At 44.1% G+C, this 15,229-nt stretch overlaps 1 protein-coding gene across 1 annotated transcript; it reads left to right on the top strand.

Annotated features, from left to right (window-relative positions):
• Positions 1–203: 203 nt before the first annotated feature.
• On the top strand, positions 204–3,180 carry LOC120442747 (macrophage mannose receptor 1-like). The gene is made up of 6 exons (XM_039619899.1): positions 204–319; positions 564–655; positions 1,338–1,697; positions 1,783–2,109; positions 2,180–2,277; positions 2,585–3,180. Exons 1-6 carry the CDS (start codon positions 270–272, stop codon positions 2,720–2,722), a joined length of 1,065 nt encoding a protein of 354 aa, XP_039475833.1. The 5' UTR covers positions 204–269; the 3' UTR covers positions 2,723–3,180.
• Positions 3,181–15,229: the final 12,049 nt, after the last annotated feature.

A 15,229-nucleotide genomic window follows, 5' to 3' on the forward strand; every position in this document is an offset into this window, starting at 1 on the left:
AACCGAACGGCCCGTTTACTGCGTTTAACCTCAGTCCTAGTTTCATGGTTCGACGCCTGTGACCTCGTTTAGCTCCAGTTCACAGCCCGTTCTGCCAGACGTCAGTCTGTTTGCATCTGTAATAGCTTTGAATAAGTCATCTTCAGTTAAATGACTCTGAGCATCTTTAATCAAATGCACTGTAATGAACACTGGGCTGCTTTCTAAAACCACTTTTACAAAGTCTCTGATAGACGTGGGAGGAGGAGCGAGGATGACATTTATATCAGATGAAGAGTTCTGACTGTGTCACAGCTGAACAGACGTCTCATCGTGTCGGGTATGTTATGCATATGTTTGATTTGGTGTATTTGATAATCTCACACATTCATTATCTGGTATTGTAATAAACAAAATGATGATAATTGAATGAAGACAGCATTTTTTAAAGTTGAACGTTTCAAATGTTTAATATGTTTGATAGTTTTGTTTGAATGATTAGATTAGGATAGAAATGGAGTGAGTGACAGACACATCTGCCTCTGTGTTGATGCTGCTTTAAGTGTTATGATTAATAATGACAGAGCAGCTGCAGATGAGATTCATGAGGACGTCTTCACAGTTTTTCAGCTCTCAGTCATGAAGAGGTGTGGACTGATCCTGCTGCTGCTCTCAGGTCAGTAAACTCATCTCAGTCGCCTCATTTATAGTTTGAATAAAACTTTTGATGTCAGAAAATCAAAGAAAGCACAAACTGAACTGCTCCATAGGGATTATTTTAAAGGTGTCTGTAAACGAGCTTCAAGCAGTCACAGAAACACTCGTACAATCTCCAAAGATCTTTGTCATGTAAGGAGGGAAGAGAGAGTGCATGAACGTGGCTCTGTTTGTGTGCACTGCTGAGAAAAACACGTCTTGATTTTATTTTCTGTGTAGAAATCTGACTGAAAGCCTGAAACGCTGCAAACCCGTCAGCTCGCTGAAAAAGATCCTGACTGCTTTTTGCACGTGTTGTTCAGCCTCGACCACTAACACGTTGTTTTCCTTCATTCTGCACACTGAGGAGGAAAAATCATCCAAATACATGTGCAATAAGGCCAGAGTGAAAAACAAACTTAACACTGTTAAAGCAGCTTTTTAACCTGATGTGAGAGTTTTGCCCTGGAGCAGGAAACCAGTGTGTAGGTGTCCACAGGCATTGTAAAACACATTTTAACCACTACACGAGTTACACATCCTTTGAAGGACATATATATTAACAGACCACAACATTGTTCAAATGTCTGTAAATTCTCCTGACGAGTAAAATCGAGCTGAGGTGAGTCTGTGACCGCGCTGACTGACTCGTGTCCTCTCAGGTTACGTGATGGTCTGCCATCTTCAGTCTGATCAGTTAGTCAGACAGCTCCACCTGGTTGACCTGCAGAAGTCCTGGAACGATGCTCAGCAATACTGCAGAGATGAGTACATCGACCTCGCCATCGTTAACAGCTCAGCTCTCATCCAGGAAGCCCAGAAAAGGGCGGGGAGCACAGAGGCGTGGATTGGACTGTTCAAGAGCGGCTGGAAATGGTCTCAAACTGGTCCAGTTCAGTCATCCTGGTTAAATTTCTGGTTCCTGGGACAGCCAGGGACTGATGAGTGTGTGATAATAACTGGATATGGATCATGGTTCACTTCACCGTGCTCAGCTCGTTATCCCTTTGTCTGCTATGACGGTGAGTGTTTCAGACTTTGGTACCAGGGTTTGACAAACTGAACATTTTAGCTGCAGGTTTGAATCCGTCTGATCGTTTGTTTCAGCTGCGACTAACAAACACATCCAGGTGCAGATCTTGATGACCTGGTCTGATGCTCAGTCTTACTGCAGACAGACGTACACAGACCTGAGCACCATCACCGACTCGCAGGACAACAGCCAGGTCGCTAATACGATGCAATACTTTTCTATGAGCTGGATTGGACTGTACAGAAGTGGCTGGACATGGTCAAACTCGAGCACAGCCTCCAACCTGCCGTGGGGGCCCGGGCAGCCTGATAACAGCGTAAACTGTGCCACAATAGTCGGATCAACGGGCTCCTTCCACAGTCATAACTGTGGTGGCCAACGCCCCTTCCTCTGCTCCAGAGGTGAGTCTGTCCTCTGTGTTTCTGCACAGTCTGGTCCTCCTGGGCTCATCGGCTTTTTCTTTCTCTGCAGATGTCAAACCTTCAGCCTCGAGGTCAGTGAAGGTTCAGCTGAGGGCAGGATCTGCAGACCTGAACGACCCCACAGTGCAAGAATCCATCCTGCAGCAGGTCAGAGGTCACACGGGCCCCTATACAAGGAACAGAGCGCTATAACTACTGTGAAATGATAGAGAGCAGTGAGTCTGTGCAGGTTCAGGGACACGTGACAGCACACAGCTGCAGAGATACGGGGCTCGTTTAATGAAGTGAACCAATGACAGGCAATGAGGCCTAATTCCAAACTTCAGTTTCATCCCCAGCCAGTTCATTTAGTTCATTTCCCCCAGAAACAGCAGGAACAACGTTTTCTGCTCACTACGGAAACAACGGCTGATTCATGAGGAGCTTCTGTTAATGTGTGAAAACTGTGTTTCAGGTGAGGGAGAAGCTGGTGGAGCAAGGGATCAGAGAGGAGGTGAAGCTGAGGTGGAGGACGCAGCCTGATGGGAAGATTTTCCACAGAGAGGAGGAGACAGCCGGTGACAGTGAGGAGGAAGACTGTGGGTCGGTTTAGTCTGAACGTTATTGGCTGATGTTCCTCAGATGATCTGCTGTGTAATTCAACTTATTTCCGTCTCTGTACTCTGACTGCTGGACTGTAGCAGCGTAGCTTTGCATGACTGACAGTTGGAAATAATCCTTCTTTATCCTAAGCTCAGATCACAGAGTGTCTGATGAGCTGTTTTATGCCTCTTTGTTTCTTCTGATTGGTGAAGCTAAAGTTTGCAGGTGAGCAGGTGAGCGGACCTTCTGTGTCTAAATGTTCATGATATCCTGTCTCTACATATGAAAGTTCAAGCGGAGAACAAAGTGAACCTGAGTGTTCAGAGCAGTCTGATGTCTGAGCTTTTTGACTTCATACATCATATTTCAAATGAGCACCCAGCAATATAACAGTAGATATGCCGTATATGTCAGTGAATGGGGCATTTATGCTCTCTATTATGATATTAAATATACATTTTTCTGTAAAAGTCTCAGAAATGTCTCTGCTGATGTTTGACTCTGTAAACTACAGTGATGGCTGTAGCACCCTCAAGGATTGACGTACGCACGATGTAGTTATAGAACAGGGTTTATTCTGGTCTTGGCAACCCATGAGAACTGCTCACGGACAAACAATAAGACAAAAACATCACATCAAAATGCGCTCTTGTACTTAGTGTCAATCAATCAAAAATCCTTAATTACAGTGAGCTGACATCCAGGAGGTGCTAAATAGTCCTTTATGGCCTTATCCTCCATCTTCTTTCTCAATTATTTCCACTCTTTAAACGATATTTTCTCCATGTGTGGAGCTAACTGTGAGCTGCAGCATGCAGACACCATGTGCGCTAGCAAAAGAAAAAAGTGGCTGGGTGGAGACCCAAACAGCATAGCTGTACCCTACACAGTTCACCACCAGAGGGCGCAAAGGAACAAAATCCAGACATACAGCTTAACAAACATCAAATGCAAAAGACCGTTACAATGGCTCTGCATCCATCTTCATTGTAAACTCTATTCAATAAAGTCTATTCATATTTTATTGTCCCTGTCACAACTTTTGAGTTGCTTCATTTTTATGCTCTTATTTTGAATTTGATGCCAGTAACACACATCATAAAGGCTGAGACAACATGAAGTTTAATGCTAAAAAATAAGACGTCTCACATACAGTGAAGCTGATTGGCAGGACAGCAGTCACATGACTGGCTATGAAATCCCAGACAGACAATCCAACAGTTTATGAAACATCTGAATGTAAAATGCTGAAAACTTCTGCTGCTCATCTGTTCACAGAAAAATCTGTGAAAGCGACGAGACAGCTGTGTGACGGTGATTTTCAAAATAAATTCAGATCAAATATTTTCTGTTTTAAAACACAAAGTGTTTCACAGTCTGATAAAACTCCACATTAAGACCAGAGTACCTGTCCACACAGCGGTGCATTCACTGCTGCACACACACTTACACACACACACATTAGAGGAACAAAAGCCAAAAATAACAGGAAACAGATTCAAGCTAATCTATAAAATGAGTTTTCAGCAGTCGTTTAAGACAAACTGCAGACTGAGCTGCCCTGACATGGACATAGCTGATGTGTTTACAGATGCATGTCTTTATTTTTCCTTTTCATAATGATCATGTGTTTTGAATAATTGTATTGTTTGTTATATTTTCTCTTTTTTTATTACTTCAAGTAAAGTAAAGTAAAGTAAATGATGGGCTGAGGAAAGCTTTGCCAAAGTTTGGAAGTTTGGCTGTTGTCGGTTTAGTCTGCCCACCAGGAAGTGACAGATCACCTGATTTTATTCAGAGATGCTAACAGTAGAAAAAGTCTGAGTGGTAATGATCGAGTTTCACTTCAGGACTTCATCGTTGATGAAAATGTGTGACTGACCATTCAAAAGTCCAACCCTTCACCTCCAAAGTCACACTTCAAGGAGTTTAAAACCAGGTGTGGCGCCATTTGCTGGCCACGCCTTCACATTTCATTTATAGTGTTAGGTAGACTCTACAATAACCAGGGGCGCACATAAGTGGTCCGCAGGTGCGCATTCGCTGTCAAAATGAAAGACGCACAACAGATAAGAAGTTGCAACGCGCGTTTGTGTACATAAGATTTTCCGGAAGAGGACAGACATTTGTTTAGAACTCTTAAAGATGTCAAAGAAGCTCCTTTAAGCAATTACTTTGGTGTTCCTCCACCTCCAAAGAAATGTCAGAAGGAGTCCGAACCGCAAAAGAAGCGCATTCCTCGCTGGAGCCACAGCGTTGCTCCTCCCGAGGAAAGCAAAGCCCACGCCGCCGTCATATGGACAATTCTGAGCAACTTGTGGTGGTGAGTCAAAATGACTACATTTCCCACACTCCTGAGCCAATAAACAGAATGGACTATAATCTCACCTCAGACACCTTCGGGATCTCTTTTCTCAATGATGATTTGGATTGGAAGGCCAGTTTTGGTTTAGCTCCTCACGAGCTAGTTAATGACAGTATACATTCCTCAGAGATTTTTAGTCCTAAGACTGTTCATCGTGGTGGAAATAAGCTAAAACCCACTTTTGCCAAGTCTGTTTTTTCTAAACCTGGCCACGTAAATTCTGAGACTGTGAAAACTGTTAAGACTGTTAGACGTGGTGGCGGTAGGAAGCTACAAAACATTGTAGAGGAGTCTGTGTTTGCTGAGCCTGCTCCTTCGCCCCGTTGTGTTCCTGCTCCCAGGGCAGCTTGGGCCCAGCATTCCCCTGCACCTGTTTCAGTGATTCGGGTGAGGGAGGCTGAGGTCCAGCTGGTCCCTGCTCTGGTATCCAGGCCAGCTGAGGCCCTGCCTGTCGCTACACCCGTACCAGCTCCTCGGGTGGGGACAGCAGCTGCCCAGCCACTGACGGTGCCTGTCCCGGCTCCCAGGGTGAGGCTAGCCAGGACACAGCCTACCTCTGCACCCGTACCTACTCCTCGGGTGGGAGCGGCTAGTGCCCAGCAGACTCGTGCACCCATTTCTGACCTTGCTGGAGGTTCTGGTGAGCCCGTCCAGCCGTTTTTCTCATGTTCTGGAGGCTCAGGAGAATTAGCTCAGCTACCAGCTAAACTACCACCTAACCCACCATTACTACCATCTTTACAACAGTCAATAAATCTGAAACTTCTGTCCATAGCTCAAACATTAGCTCACCTATCGGCTCAGTCACTTGCTCAGTTCTCACCTCAGTCGTTTGTTCTGCCACCTGTTCCTGCTGGAGGGTCCGAGGGGCCCGTCCAGCCTTCATCTGTTGTTCCCGCTGGGGGTTCTGGAGAACCGCACCAGCCTTTGTTCGTCTCCGCTGGAGGGTCCGAGGGGACCGTCCAGCCTTCTGTTCCCGCTGGGGGTTCTGGAGAACCGCACCAGCCTTCTGCCTCCGCTGGAGGGTCCGAGGGGCCACACAGCCTTCACATAACAAGACATGACACCGTCTTTTAGGTTTTGACATCACTTTTTATTATACGCACAACACCACCCTCCTGTGGCTTCCACATGAACTGCACCTTAAAAAACAACTGTTCACGCATATCATGACATCCCCCTTTTTCTTTTTTTTTAACAGCAGGTGTAAAAAACAAAGTAACTCACAACACGACCCAAGGCCCATGACCAGTGGGGAAAAAAAAGAGAGAAAAAAAATGCTTCTTGGCATACTCACATTTCTCTCTTTTTTCTTCCCATGTTTTTTTTTTTTTTTTTAGGTCAAAGCATATACTCAAAACATAATGTTCATTTTATTCCTCAATAAGCCTTCTGGGCTTGGAAACAATATGTCCACTCGCTGTTTTGGGTGGGGAACTTGGAAACTCTGTGGGAGTGACATTTTTACTTTGCATGTCCATCTCACATTGTCCCTGTGTTTTTCACACTCATTTTGCTGTGTCACGTTTTGATTGTCCCCTGACTGCCTTAGAAACTTCCTGTTCCTTCTATATGTCTGTTCATCAGGCATCTGAACAACATAAGATCTTGGATGTTCAGATAAACCTGTCACCTGGGCTGGATTCCACACACCCTGTTGCCACATTCTGACAGTGTCACCAACCTGCAGTTGCTGAAGTGCTCTGGTTCCTTGGTTAACTGCTGCACTGTCTTAGTGACCATGTGGGGTTTCAATCTTTGCGATGTTGCTGGAAGTCTTGTCCTTATGCGTTGACCCATTAGCAGGTGGGCTGGTGACGCTCCAATGTCCTCCAACATACTCCTCAGATTCATTAATGACAGATACAGGTCATTCCCCTCGGCTTTTGCCTTTTTTAACAAGAGTTTCACTGTTTGTACTCCTCTCTCTGCCATTCCGTTTGACTGTGCATGGTGGGGGCTCGTAGTGTTGTGACAAAGCTCCCACTCTTTTGCAAAGTCTTGGAATTCATGGGAACTGAACTGTGGTCCGTTGTCTGAAATCACTGTTTCAGGAATTCTGTGTCTGGCAAATTGTGACTTAAGATGACCGTTGCAGTTCTTGTGTCTGACTTCAGCCACTCAACCTCAGTGAACTTGGAATAGTAATCCACTAAGAGGAGGTATTCCTGCTGGTCAGAGGTGAATAGGTCCACAGCTATCTTCTGCCAGGGTCTTTCTGGAACACTATGTGGATGTAGTGGCTCTTTGGTCTGTCGTTTCTGGTGAGTACTGCACACATCACAGCAGCTCACCATCTCAGTGATTCTCTGTGACATTCCAGTACTTCTCTCGCTCTGCGTCTGCAGCTTTCAATACCCAAGTGACCCTCGTGAATGCGCTTTAGCATTTCTGCTCTCAGTGCTGCAGGAACAATAAGCTGCTCTCCTTTGAACAGAACTCCATCCACTACTGAAATTTGTTCCCTGTAATTCTAATACGCTTGGATTTCTGTTGCAGCTTGGTTTCTTGCTTCTGGCCATCCATCCAGAACTGTCTCTGTAAGTTTAGTCAGTGTCATATCATTCCTTGTTTCCTTTCTGAATTCTTCTAGTTTTGCACTTGTCACAGGTAAGTTGGAAATCACCATGTGCACCTGGTCTTCTATGTCATTATCAGATGAGTTGGTCACTGTCAAATATGCTCTGGATAATGTGTCCGCGATTTCACTTCCTGGCTTGTACTGTACTTGTACCTGATATTTTTGCAGTCTCATTAGGAGTCTCTGTATTCTTGCTGGAGCACTGCTCAACGGCTTTTTCATTATCACTTCTAGTGGTTTGTGATCTGACTCCACATTCACTTCTCTTCCATACACATACTGATGGAAACACTCTGCACCAAACACAATTGCCAACATCTCTTTTTCTATTTGTGCATAACGCTGTTCAGTCTCTGTTAATGAGCGTGATGCATAAGCAACCGGCTTGCCCTCTTGTAGTAAGACAGCACCGAGTCCACTTTTAGAAGCATCAACAGATAGTGTTACTGGAAGCTGTACATCATAGTATCTGAGCACAGGAGCTTCAGTAAGAATTGTTTACAATTTCTTGAAGGCGTGCTGATGCTCACCTTCCCACTGCCATGCAACATCATCTCTGGTAAGGCCACGTAATGGCTCTGTGTGTTGTGACATGTTTGGAATGAACTTTGCTAGGTATGTCACCATACCCAGAAATCGCTCCACATCTTTTTTGCACTCTGGTGTAGGCATTTTCTTTACTGCCTCTATCTCGCTCTGATCTGGTTTCAAACCATCTGCTGAGAAGATGTGGCCAAGGTATTTAATTTCCTCCAGGCCTACCTTGCATTTGTTCTTGTTCAGCTTGAAATTTTTTGCTCTTGCTCTCTCAAGCACTTGTCTCAGTCTGTCGTCATGCTGTACTTTAGTCTCTCCCCAGATTAAAATGTCGTCTATGTACGTCTCTACACTGTCAGTCCCCTCAAACAGCTGCCTCACCGTCCTGTGGAATACTTCTGGAGCTGAATTAATTCAAAAAGGCAGGCGAAGGAATCTGTAACGACTGAAAGGTGTATTGAATGTACAGAGACGAGAGCTGGCTTCATCCAATTTAAGTTGCCAAAATCCTGAGCTTGTGTCCAGCACAGTGAAGTATTTGGCCTTTGACAGTCGGCTCGTTATCTCTTCAGCTGTTGGCAACTGGTAGTGCTCTCTCATGACTGCTGTGTTGAGATCACGTGGATCTAGGCAAACTCTCAGTCGTCCAGTAGCCTTTTCCACTATCACGATTGGATCCACCCACTGGGTAGGCTCTTCAATTTTTGTAATCACCTCCATTTTTTTCCATTCTGTCCAGTTCTACTTTGAGTTTTTCTCTCAAAGTGACAGGGATTTTTCTCGGTGGATGAACTTTTGGTGCCACACTCTCATTAATTTGAATGGTGTGTTCTCCCTCCAGGCAACCTATGCCCTCAAACACATCAGCAAATTCTTTGAAGATGTCCATTTCATCACTTCTATTCAGTGCCATCACTCTCTTGATGAGTCCCATTTCTTCACGTTTGAATTCCCAGAATTGGCTTGGTTTCTGATTTTACGACAATGAACTCCAAAACAAAACTTTTCTTTTTGTATTTCACTGCCCAAGTGCACTTTCCTTTAACTGCTATTTTGTCTCTGGTGTATGTGTACAACCTGACATTTGTGGGTTTAAGCATTTGCTTATTTCCTATCCTTCTTAGTAAACTGTATGGAACCACATTGGCTTGTGCACCAGTATCAAGTTTGAATTTCACAGGTTTGTGGCCAACTTTTATTTCTACAGTCCATTCATCTGTTCGTGTCTGTGTTTTTGCATTTACAGCCCCAATGAACAGACTTGCCTGCTGATCTGTGGCCTCATCGGCGACAGTGTGCACTTTTCTCGATCTACACATTCTGGCAAAGTGATTCATTTTCCCACAGTTCTTGCACTGTTTGCCATAAGCAGGGCATTGACGTAATGCATGCTTAGTTCCACATCGTTTGCAATTAAACGTGCTTGCTTGGTCTTTGTCGTTCGGTTTCTTCTTACTTTGTCTGTCTTTTTGCATGTCTGCTTATGTCTCACTGCATCTACGTCTTTGCTTTCATGTGCAGAGACTTGAGCATTGTGATCCTCCTCATGCATTTGCTTGATTTGAGCTTTAGTGGTTGCAATGCAAAGCTGAATTACTTTTTCGACAGTAACATCATCTTCTCTTAACAGCCTTTCTCTCATTGGATCCGATGTAATTCCACACACTACGCGATCTCTGATGAGGGATTCTTGCAGTTGTCCAAATTCACATGACTTGGCCCTTAGCTTTAGCTCCGTGATGTACTGGCTAATTGGCATATCCCTTGCACACACGTGAAAAACTTGTACCTTTCATAGGTTATGTTCATCTTTGGGTTACAGTATTCCTCAAATTTCTCCATTATTTTCGTCAGCTTATGCTCATCACCATTTTCCATAAGCGGGAAGGTATTGTACACTTCAACCGCCTCCTCTCCAGCAATGTGAAGAAATGGTGAAGACTGTACCTTGGGTGGCTTGCTAGCACCTCCGGTAGCCACGAGATACAGCTCGAACCTTTGCCGAAACCGTCTCCAGTTTTCCGAGAGGTTCCCCTGCAGCAAATCAAGTCCAGCCGGCGGCTTAAGCCCTTCCATGTGTGCGACACTCTTGTATAGCCTTATCAGTTCACTTCTGACACCATGTTACGATATTACTTCAGGGAGTAGACATGACACCGTCTTTTAGGTTTTGACATCACTTTTTATTATACACACAACACCACCCTCCTGTGGCTTCCACATGAACTGCATCTTAAGAAACAACATTTCACGCATATCATGACAGAGGGAGAATGCTGTCGGTGAAGTCAGACGCAGGAGACTTGGCAGAAAAAAAGTGAATTAAACAAACGTTTTTTCCAAGCTTCAGTTATAGCAAATAAACAACTGACGAATAACTAACCACTAGTGAGGGCCAAACGAAGACTTCTGAAGCACTGAAGCTTGTATTGAAAAACGGTTCATTACTCGAAGTTTTTCAACACAGTTATGTTTGGTGACATCTGCTGGACAAAAATATAAACAGCAGCTTGAATCTACAACTTATAATGAACTGCTTCATCATGATTGCCCGCTCTACAGACCTGAACTGACAGCTTCTGTCTGATTTCGGGCTCATATGATGTCACACACTGGTTCGCTATCTCTCGCACAAAATCACCAAAACACAGAGCACAAATCAATGATTCATCTCCTTATAAACTATTGAATCAGATACTGAAGCAGCAGAGTGCCAAATGAAGCTTCAGATGTCACTGATCACGTGACTGTGTTCAGACGAACCAAGCCTTAGCACAGTGTTTCTGAAACAGTGTTGATTTTTTAGACACATGAGCTTCAGCTTCAAACGGACCGTCACTAGTGATCGTGATGGTTCTTGTTGGTTCTGTCGTTTTGGTCATCTGAGCGCCTCCAAACTAAACCTCGAGGACTCGTGTTAGCGTGAATGTTCACAGCGTGCGTGCCGGTGGCCTTCAGATATGTCCTCTGTGACGCGATTAGTGGAGACACGCTAAACCCTCGGTGGTTCTGTTGTAACCGTCTGCCATTCGGTCTTAGAACTAAAGAAGAACTGATGAGAGGTGAAACGTCTTAAAGAAACTTAAAGCAGTCCCATCGCTTTCTTTCCAAGCTCCTTAGACTACCGTGACCTGGATGACTGAGAACCTCCACAGACACACCTGTGGTTTGTGAGATCAGGGTGACAAAACCCTGAAGTCCACATCAGCCACTTTCATGAAGTCTGGCTTTGTCCTCCCTGCACTTGACCCTCATGATGGTCAGGGGAAAGTTGTGGGTGGCAGCGCCGTGCCCAAAGAGGAGACTATGACAAAGTGACAGTGAGTCTCACATTTGGCTGAGTTGGGGTTGTTTCAGTGACAGCGTGGTTACAAGCTGCTGAAGTTAATGTAGGATGTGGACTCAGCTTTGGAGGGACAGAAATGCACATTTGAATCAGCCAGTTTTAGTGTGACCTGTAGAGGTCCGCAGATTTGGAACGAATCTCAAAGCATTTTAAAAACGTGAACACCTGTTTTCTGTCCTCATATGGACTTTTAAAAAACTGTATTTTCTTTTTGGCCTTTTTCGGCTTTATCGGACACCAGTGAAGAGTGACAGGAAAGCAGAGGGAGAACACCTGTATAACACACCAAACACTCTGACCAGTCGTTTCATGTTGTAATCAGTCACACTGATGGAAAAATGTCTGTCACACTTGGAGATGATGGGAATCACTGAGTGAAGATGAGGCTGAAATGAGATTAAAGTGAGTTTCACTGTGTTCACATTTAGTATTGATTTTTTTTTAATAAATTTAACATTTTAAAAGATTCAGTCTCTTAAATTCATATTTTCCACTGAAAATACCCAAAATCAGTCTTGGTGTGTCCGTCTAGACGGCAGGCAGCACAATCGACATTAACAGTGGTCTTAAAAAGAAAGTGACTTTCAGCATAAAAATAAAATGCGGGGGCTGCTATTTTCATGTCTTCATCTTTATCATAGTGCCATAAAAACAGTAAAGAACGTGTGTTATAAAAACAGGCTGTGGCATCCGTCACAACACTGTGAGGCTGGTTTTATATGAAGACACCACGAGCCCTATGGAGACCATTTTGTGTCTTGTGACACACTTTTAAGATCTCCCGTGTTCGGTACTTTGCAGCTGCACACGTGCAGGAAACGTGAACGTGTCTGATTTTATAAAGTAGAGACATGTTTGTGGAAATCCACGTGGCATTTAAATAGATTAATAAAAGAAAAGACCTTCAGCTGGTCGTTGACCTGTGAACGTCTCCACCTGCAGCAACTTGTCGGGTCGCAAATTTTAAAGCCAATATGATAACCTTATCCTGCCAACGATGTGGAGTTCCAGCGTTTTAGATCCAGTTAGAATCAAATCACTCAAAAAGATCCTCTGGAAAAGAGCAGAATTCTTGAAACACAGTTTAATAAACAGAATCGTATGAACAGCAAGACAACACATAGCAAAGCTAGCAAAGCAAACGATGGGGTGTAGAGCTTTAAGCACAGAGAGCAGAGCCACACAGAGACAGACAGGAAAGAAGCCCCGATGGCCCCTCCGACCCATCTTTTATAGGGGCCAGAAACCCCTCCTCCTGCTTCTGCTGCTGGGTAACTTTCCGCTTGTCCTACAGCTAAAAACAGCAGGTGCAGCGTCAGGTACCGGCCAAGGTCATCTGCAGGTGAGCAACCCTTTGTTCAGCTTATCACAACAGGTCATAACACAGTCAAAAGTCGCACATTAATCCGAATTATTAAATCTTACAACAAGCAGTATGCATCAGCAGGTGCTCATACAGCAAGTGGCATAATCTTATGATATACCTGTGAATAATAGTGGACCTAATTATATATAGGTTACATACAGTTTAAATATATAGGTTAAATGCTTAACATGCTGATTCTCATATATAAACACTCCAGTGTAGGTTTATAGTGTATATGTGAATATATGATTATAGAGTATTGTAATGACCCTTAAGGTGATTTTATTTTGATGTGTTCACTATTTGTGTTACAATGTTACAGTTCTGTAAGAGACCTGTTTTGGTTGTTGCTGCATGAAAAACATTATTCAGGAGGACCCTGCCCGGCATTGACATCCCAGTTACTGTACCATCTCACTAAACCATGGCGAGGACAAAACGTCTCGTTGAGTCTATGCGAATGTTACAGCATATATGTTCAGTGCAGATAGATATACAGTGTATAGAACTGTACATGTCATCCAAAAATCCACAACAAACTGTGATGCTACCTCGGCCGCATGTTGGTGTCTCGACTGTAATGAAGCTCTGAGCGGCGTCTGTGTGTCGGCGCATCGCAGAGTCACGGTGACCAGATCACACAGGCTCCTCCATCACCCGCCACAAGGTAAAAAAAAATAACAACCCACAGCCACTGATCGGTTTTATCATCGGTTAAAGGTTTCCAGGATGGGGGTTCAGATTCTGTTTTATGGAGTAAAAGAAGGAATATGGATTATTTGAAGTGTTAATCAGGTGTCACTGGTTTAAAATACCAGTCGATCCACTTCCCCACCCTCACCTACAGTCGCGAGCTCAGGTTAGTGACCCACAGAACGAGGCCACATACACGCAGCAGAAATGAGCTTTCTTCAAAGGGTGGCTGGCCTCTGCCTCAAAGAGAGCGCGAGCTCAGAGTAGAGCCACTCCTCCTCCTCCAAGGAACCAGTGGAGGTGGTTCAGGTGTGGAAACAAAGGAAAACTCTGATGTCCCACATATTATATCAAACACAGTACACGTAGTTTTTGGCTGTAGATACTCAAACATAATATGAATGTGTTGCTCACTCGTGCTCTGAACACTTGATGTTGTGAGATGAAATGCAATGCTCATTCAAATCTGTGGGGCGTTACATGACACCTACAATAAAGCACCGTGATCTAAAAAAATGTGCTGAGCAGCTTGAACAGGAGGTCAGCCAGATTTAAATCCGGTACAGTTTCTGTTGATTTGTGCTCTGTGTGTGTGTGTCAGTCTGTCAGTGTGGAGGACTGCTGGGTGTGATCAGGCGCCCAGAGCTGCGCGATGAAGCTGCTGAGAAATGATAAAGTTTATGAAGATGTGTGAGACAGAGATGAAGGAAACGGATCAAATCAAACGGGAACACTGATTTACTTCCAGTTTTCCATAAAAGGTGCAAGAGGTGCAGGTTCTCTCCTCTCTGCCCGGTGTTTGGATACATCTCTCTGAAAGAGTAGTTGTCAAACAGCTAACAGATCATCTGCAGAGGAATGGCTTATTTGAAGAGTTTCAGGTTTCAGAGTTCATCACAGCACAGAAACAGCTTTAGTGAAGTTTACAAATCATCTTATGGCCTCTGACAGTGGACTCATCTCTGTGCTTGTCCTGCTAGACCTCAGTGCTGCGTTCGATACTGTCGACCATAATATCGTATTAGAGCGATTAGAGGTTAGGTATTAGCGATTAGGTATTACAGGTACTGCACTACAGTGGTTTGTATCATATCTATTTAATAGACTCCAATTTGTGCATGTAAATGGAGAGTCCTCTTCACACACTAAGGTCAATTATGGAGTTCCACAGGGTTCAGTGCTAGGACCAATTCTGTTTACATTATACATGCTTCCCTTAGGCAGCATCATTAGAAGACATAGCATACATTTTCACTGCTATGCTGATGACACCCAGCTCTATCTGTCCATGAAGGCAGGTAACACACACCAATTAGTTAAACTGCAGGAATGTCTTAAAGACATAAAGACCTGGATGGCCGCTAACTTTCTGCTTCTTAATTCAGATCAAACTGAGGTTCAATAACTTCCAGCGCCCCCCGTGTGCGGCAGCCTGTTACAGCAGCTCTGCTCATTCTGAGTTTCTTTCTTTCTTATCTTTTTCTTCTCGTAATTTTTATAACTAACGTATTAGTAATTAGACTCTGCAACCATGTTCTACCGTTTTGTGCTAGTCCTGGTCGTTTTTCTCAGTTTTTTTCTACTTTTTTCACCCGTGTCTGGGGACCCAGAGCAGGGATCCTTTGTTTA

The sequence above is a fragment of the Oreochromis aureus genome, linkage group 11 (genome assembly GCF_013358895.1).
Source record: "Oreochromis aureus strain Israel breed Guangdong linkage group 11, ZZ_aureus, whole genome shotgun sequence".
Lineage (NCBI taxonomy): Eukaryota > Metazoa > Chordata > Actinopteri > Cichliformes > Cichlidae > Oreochromis > Oreochromis aureus.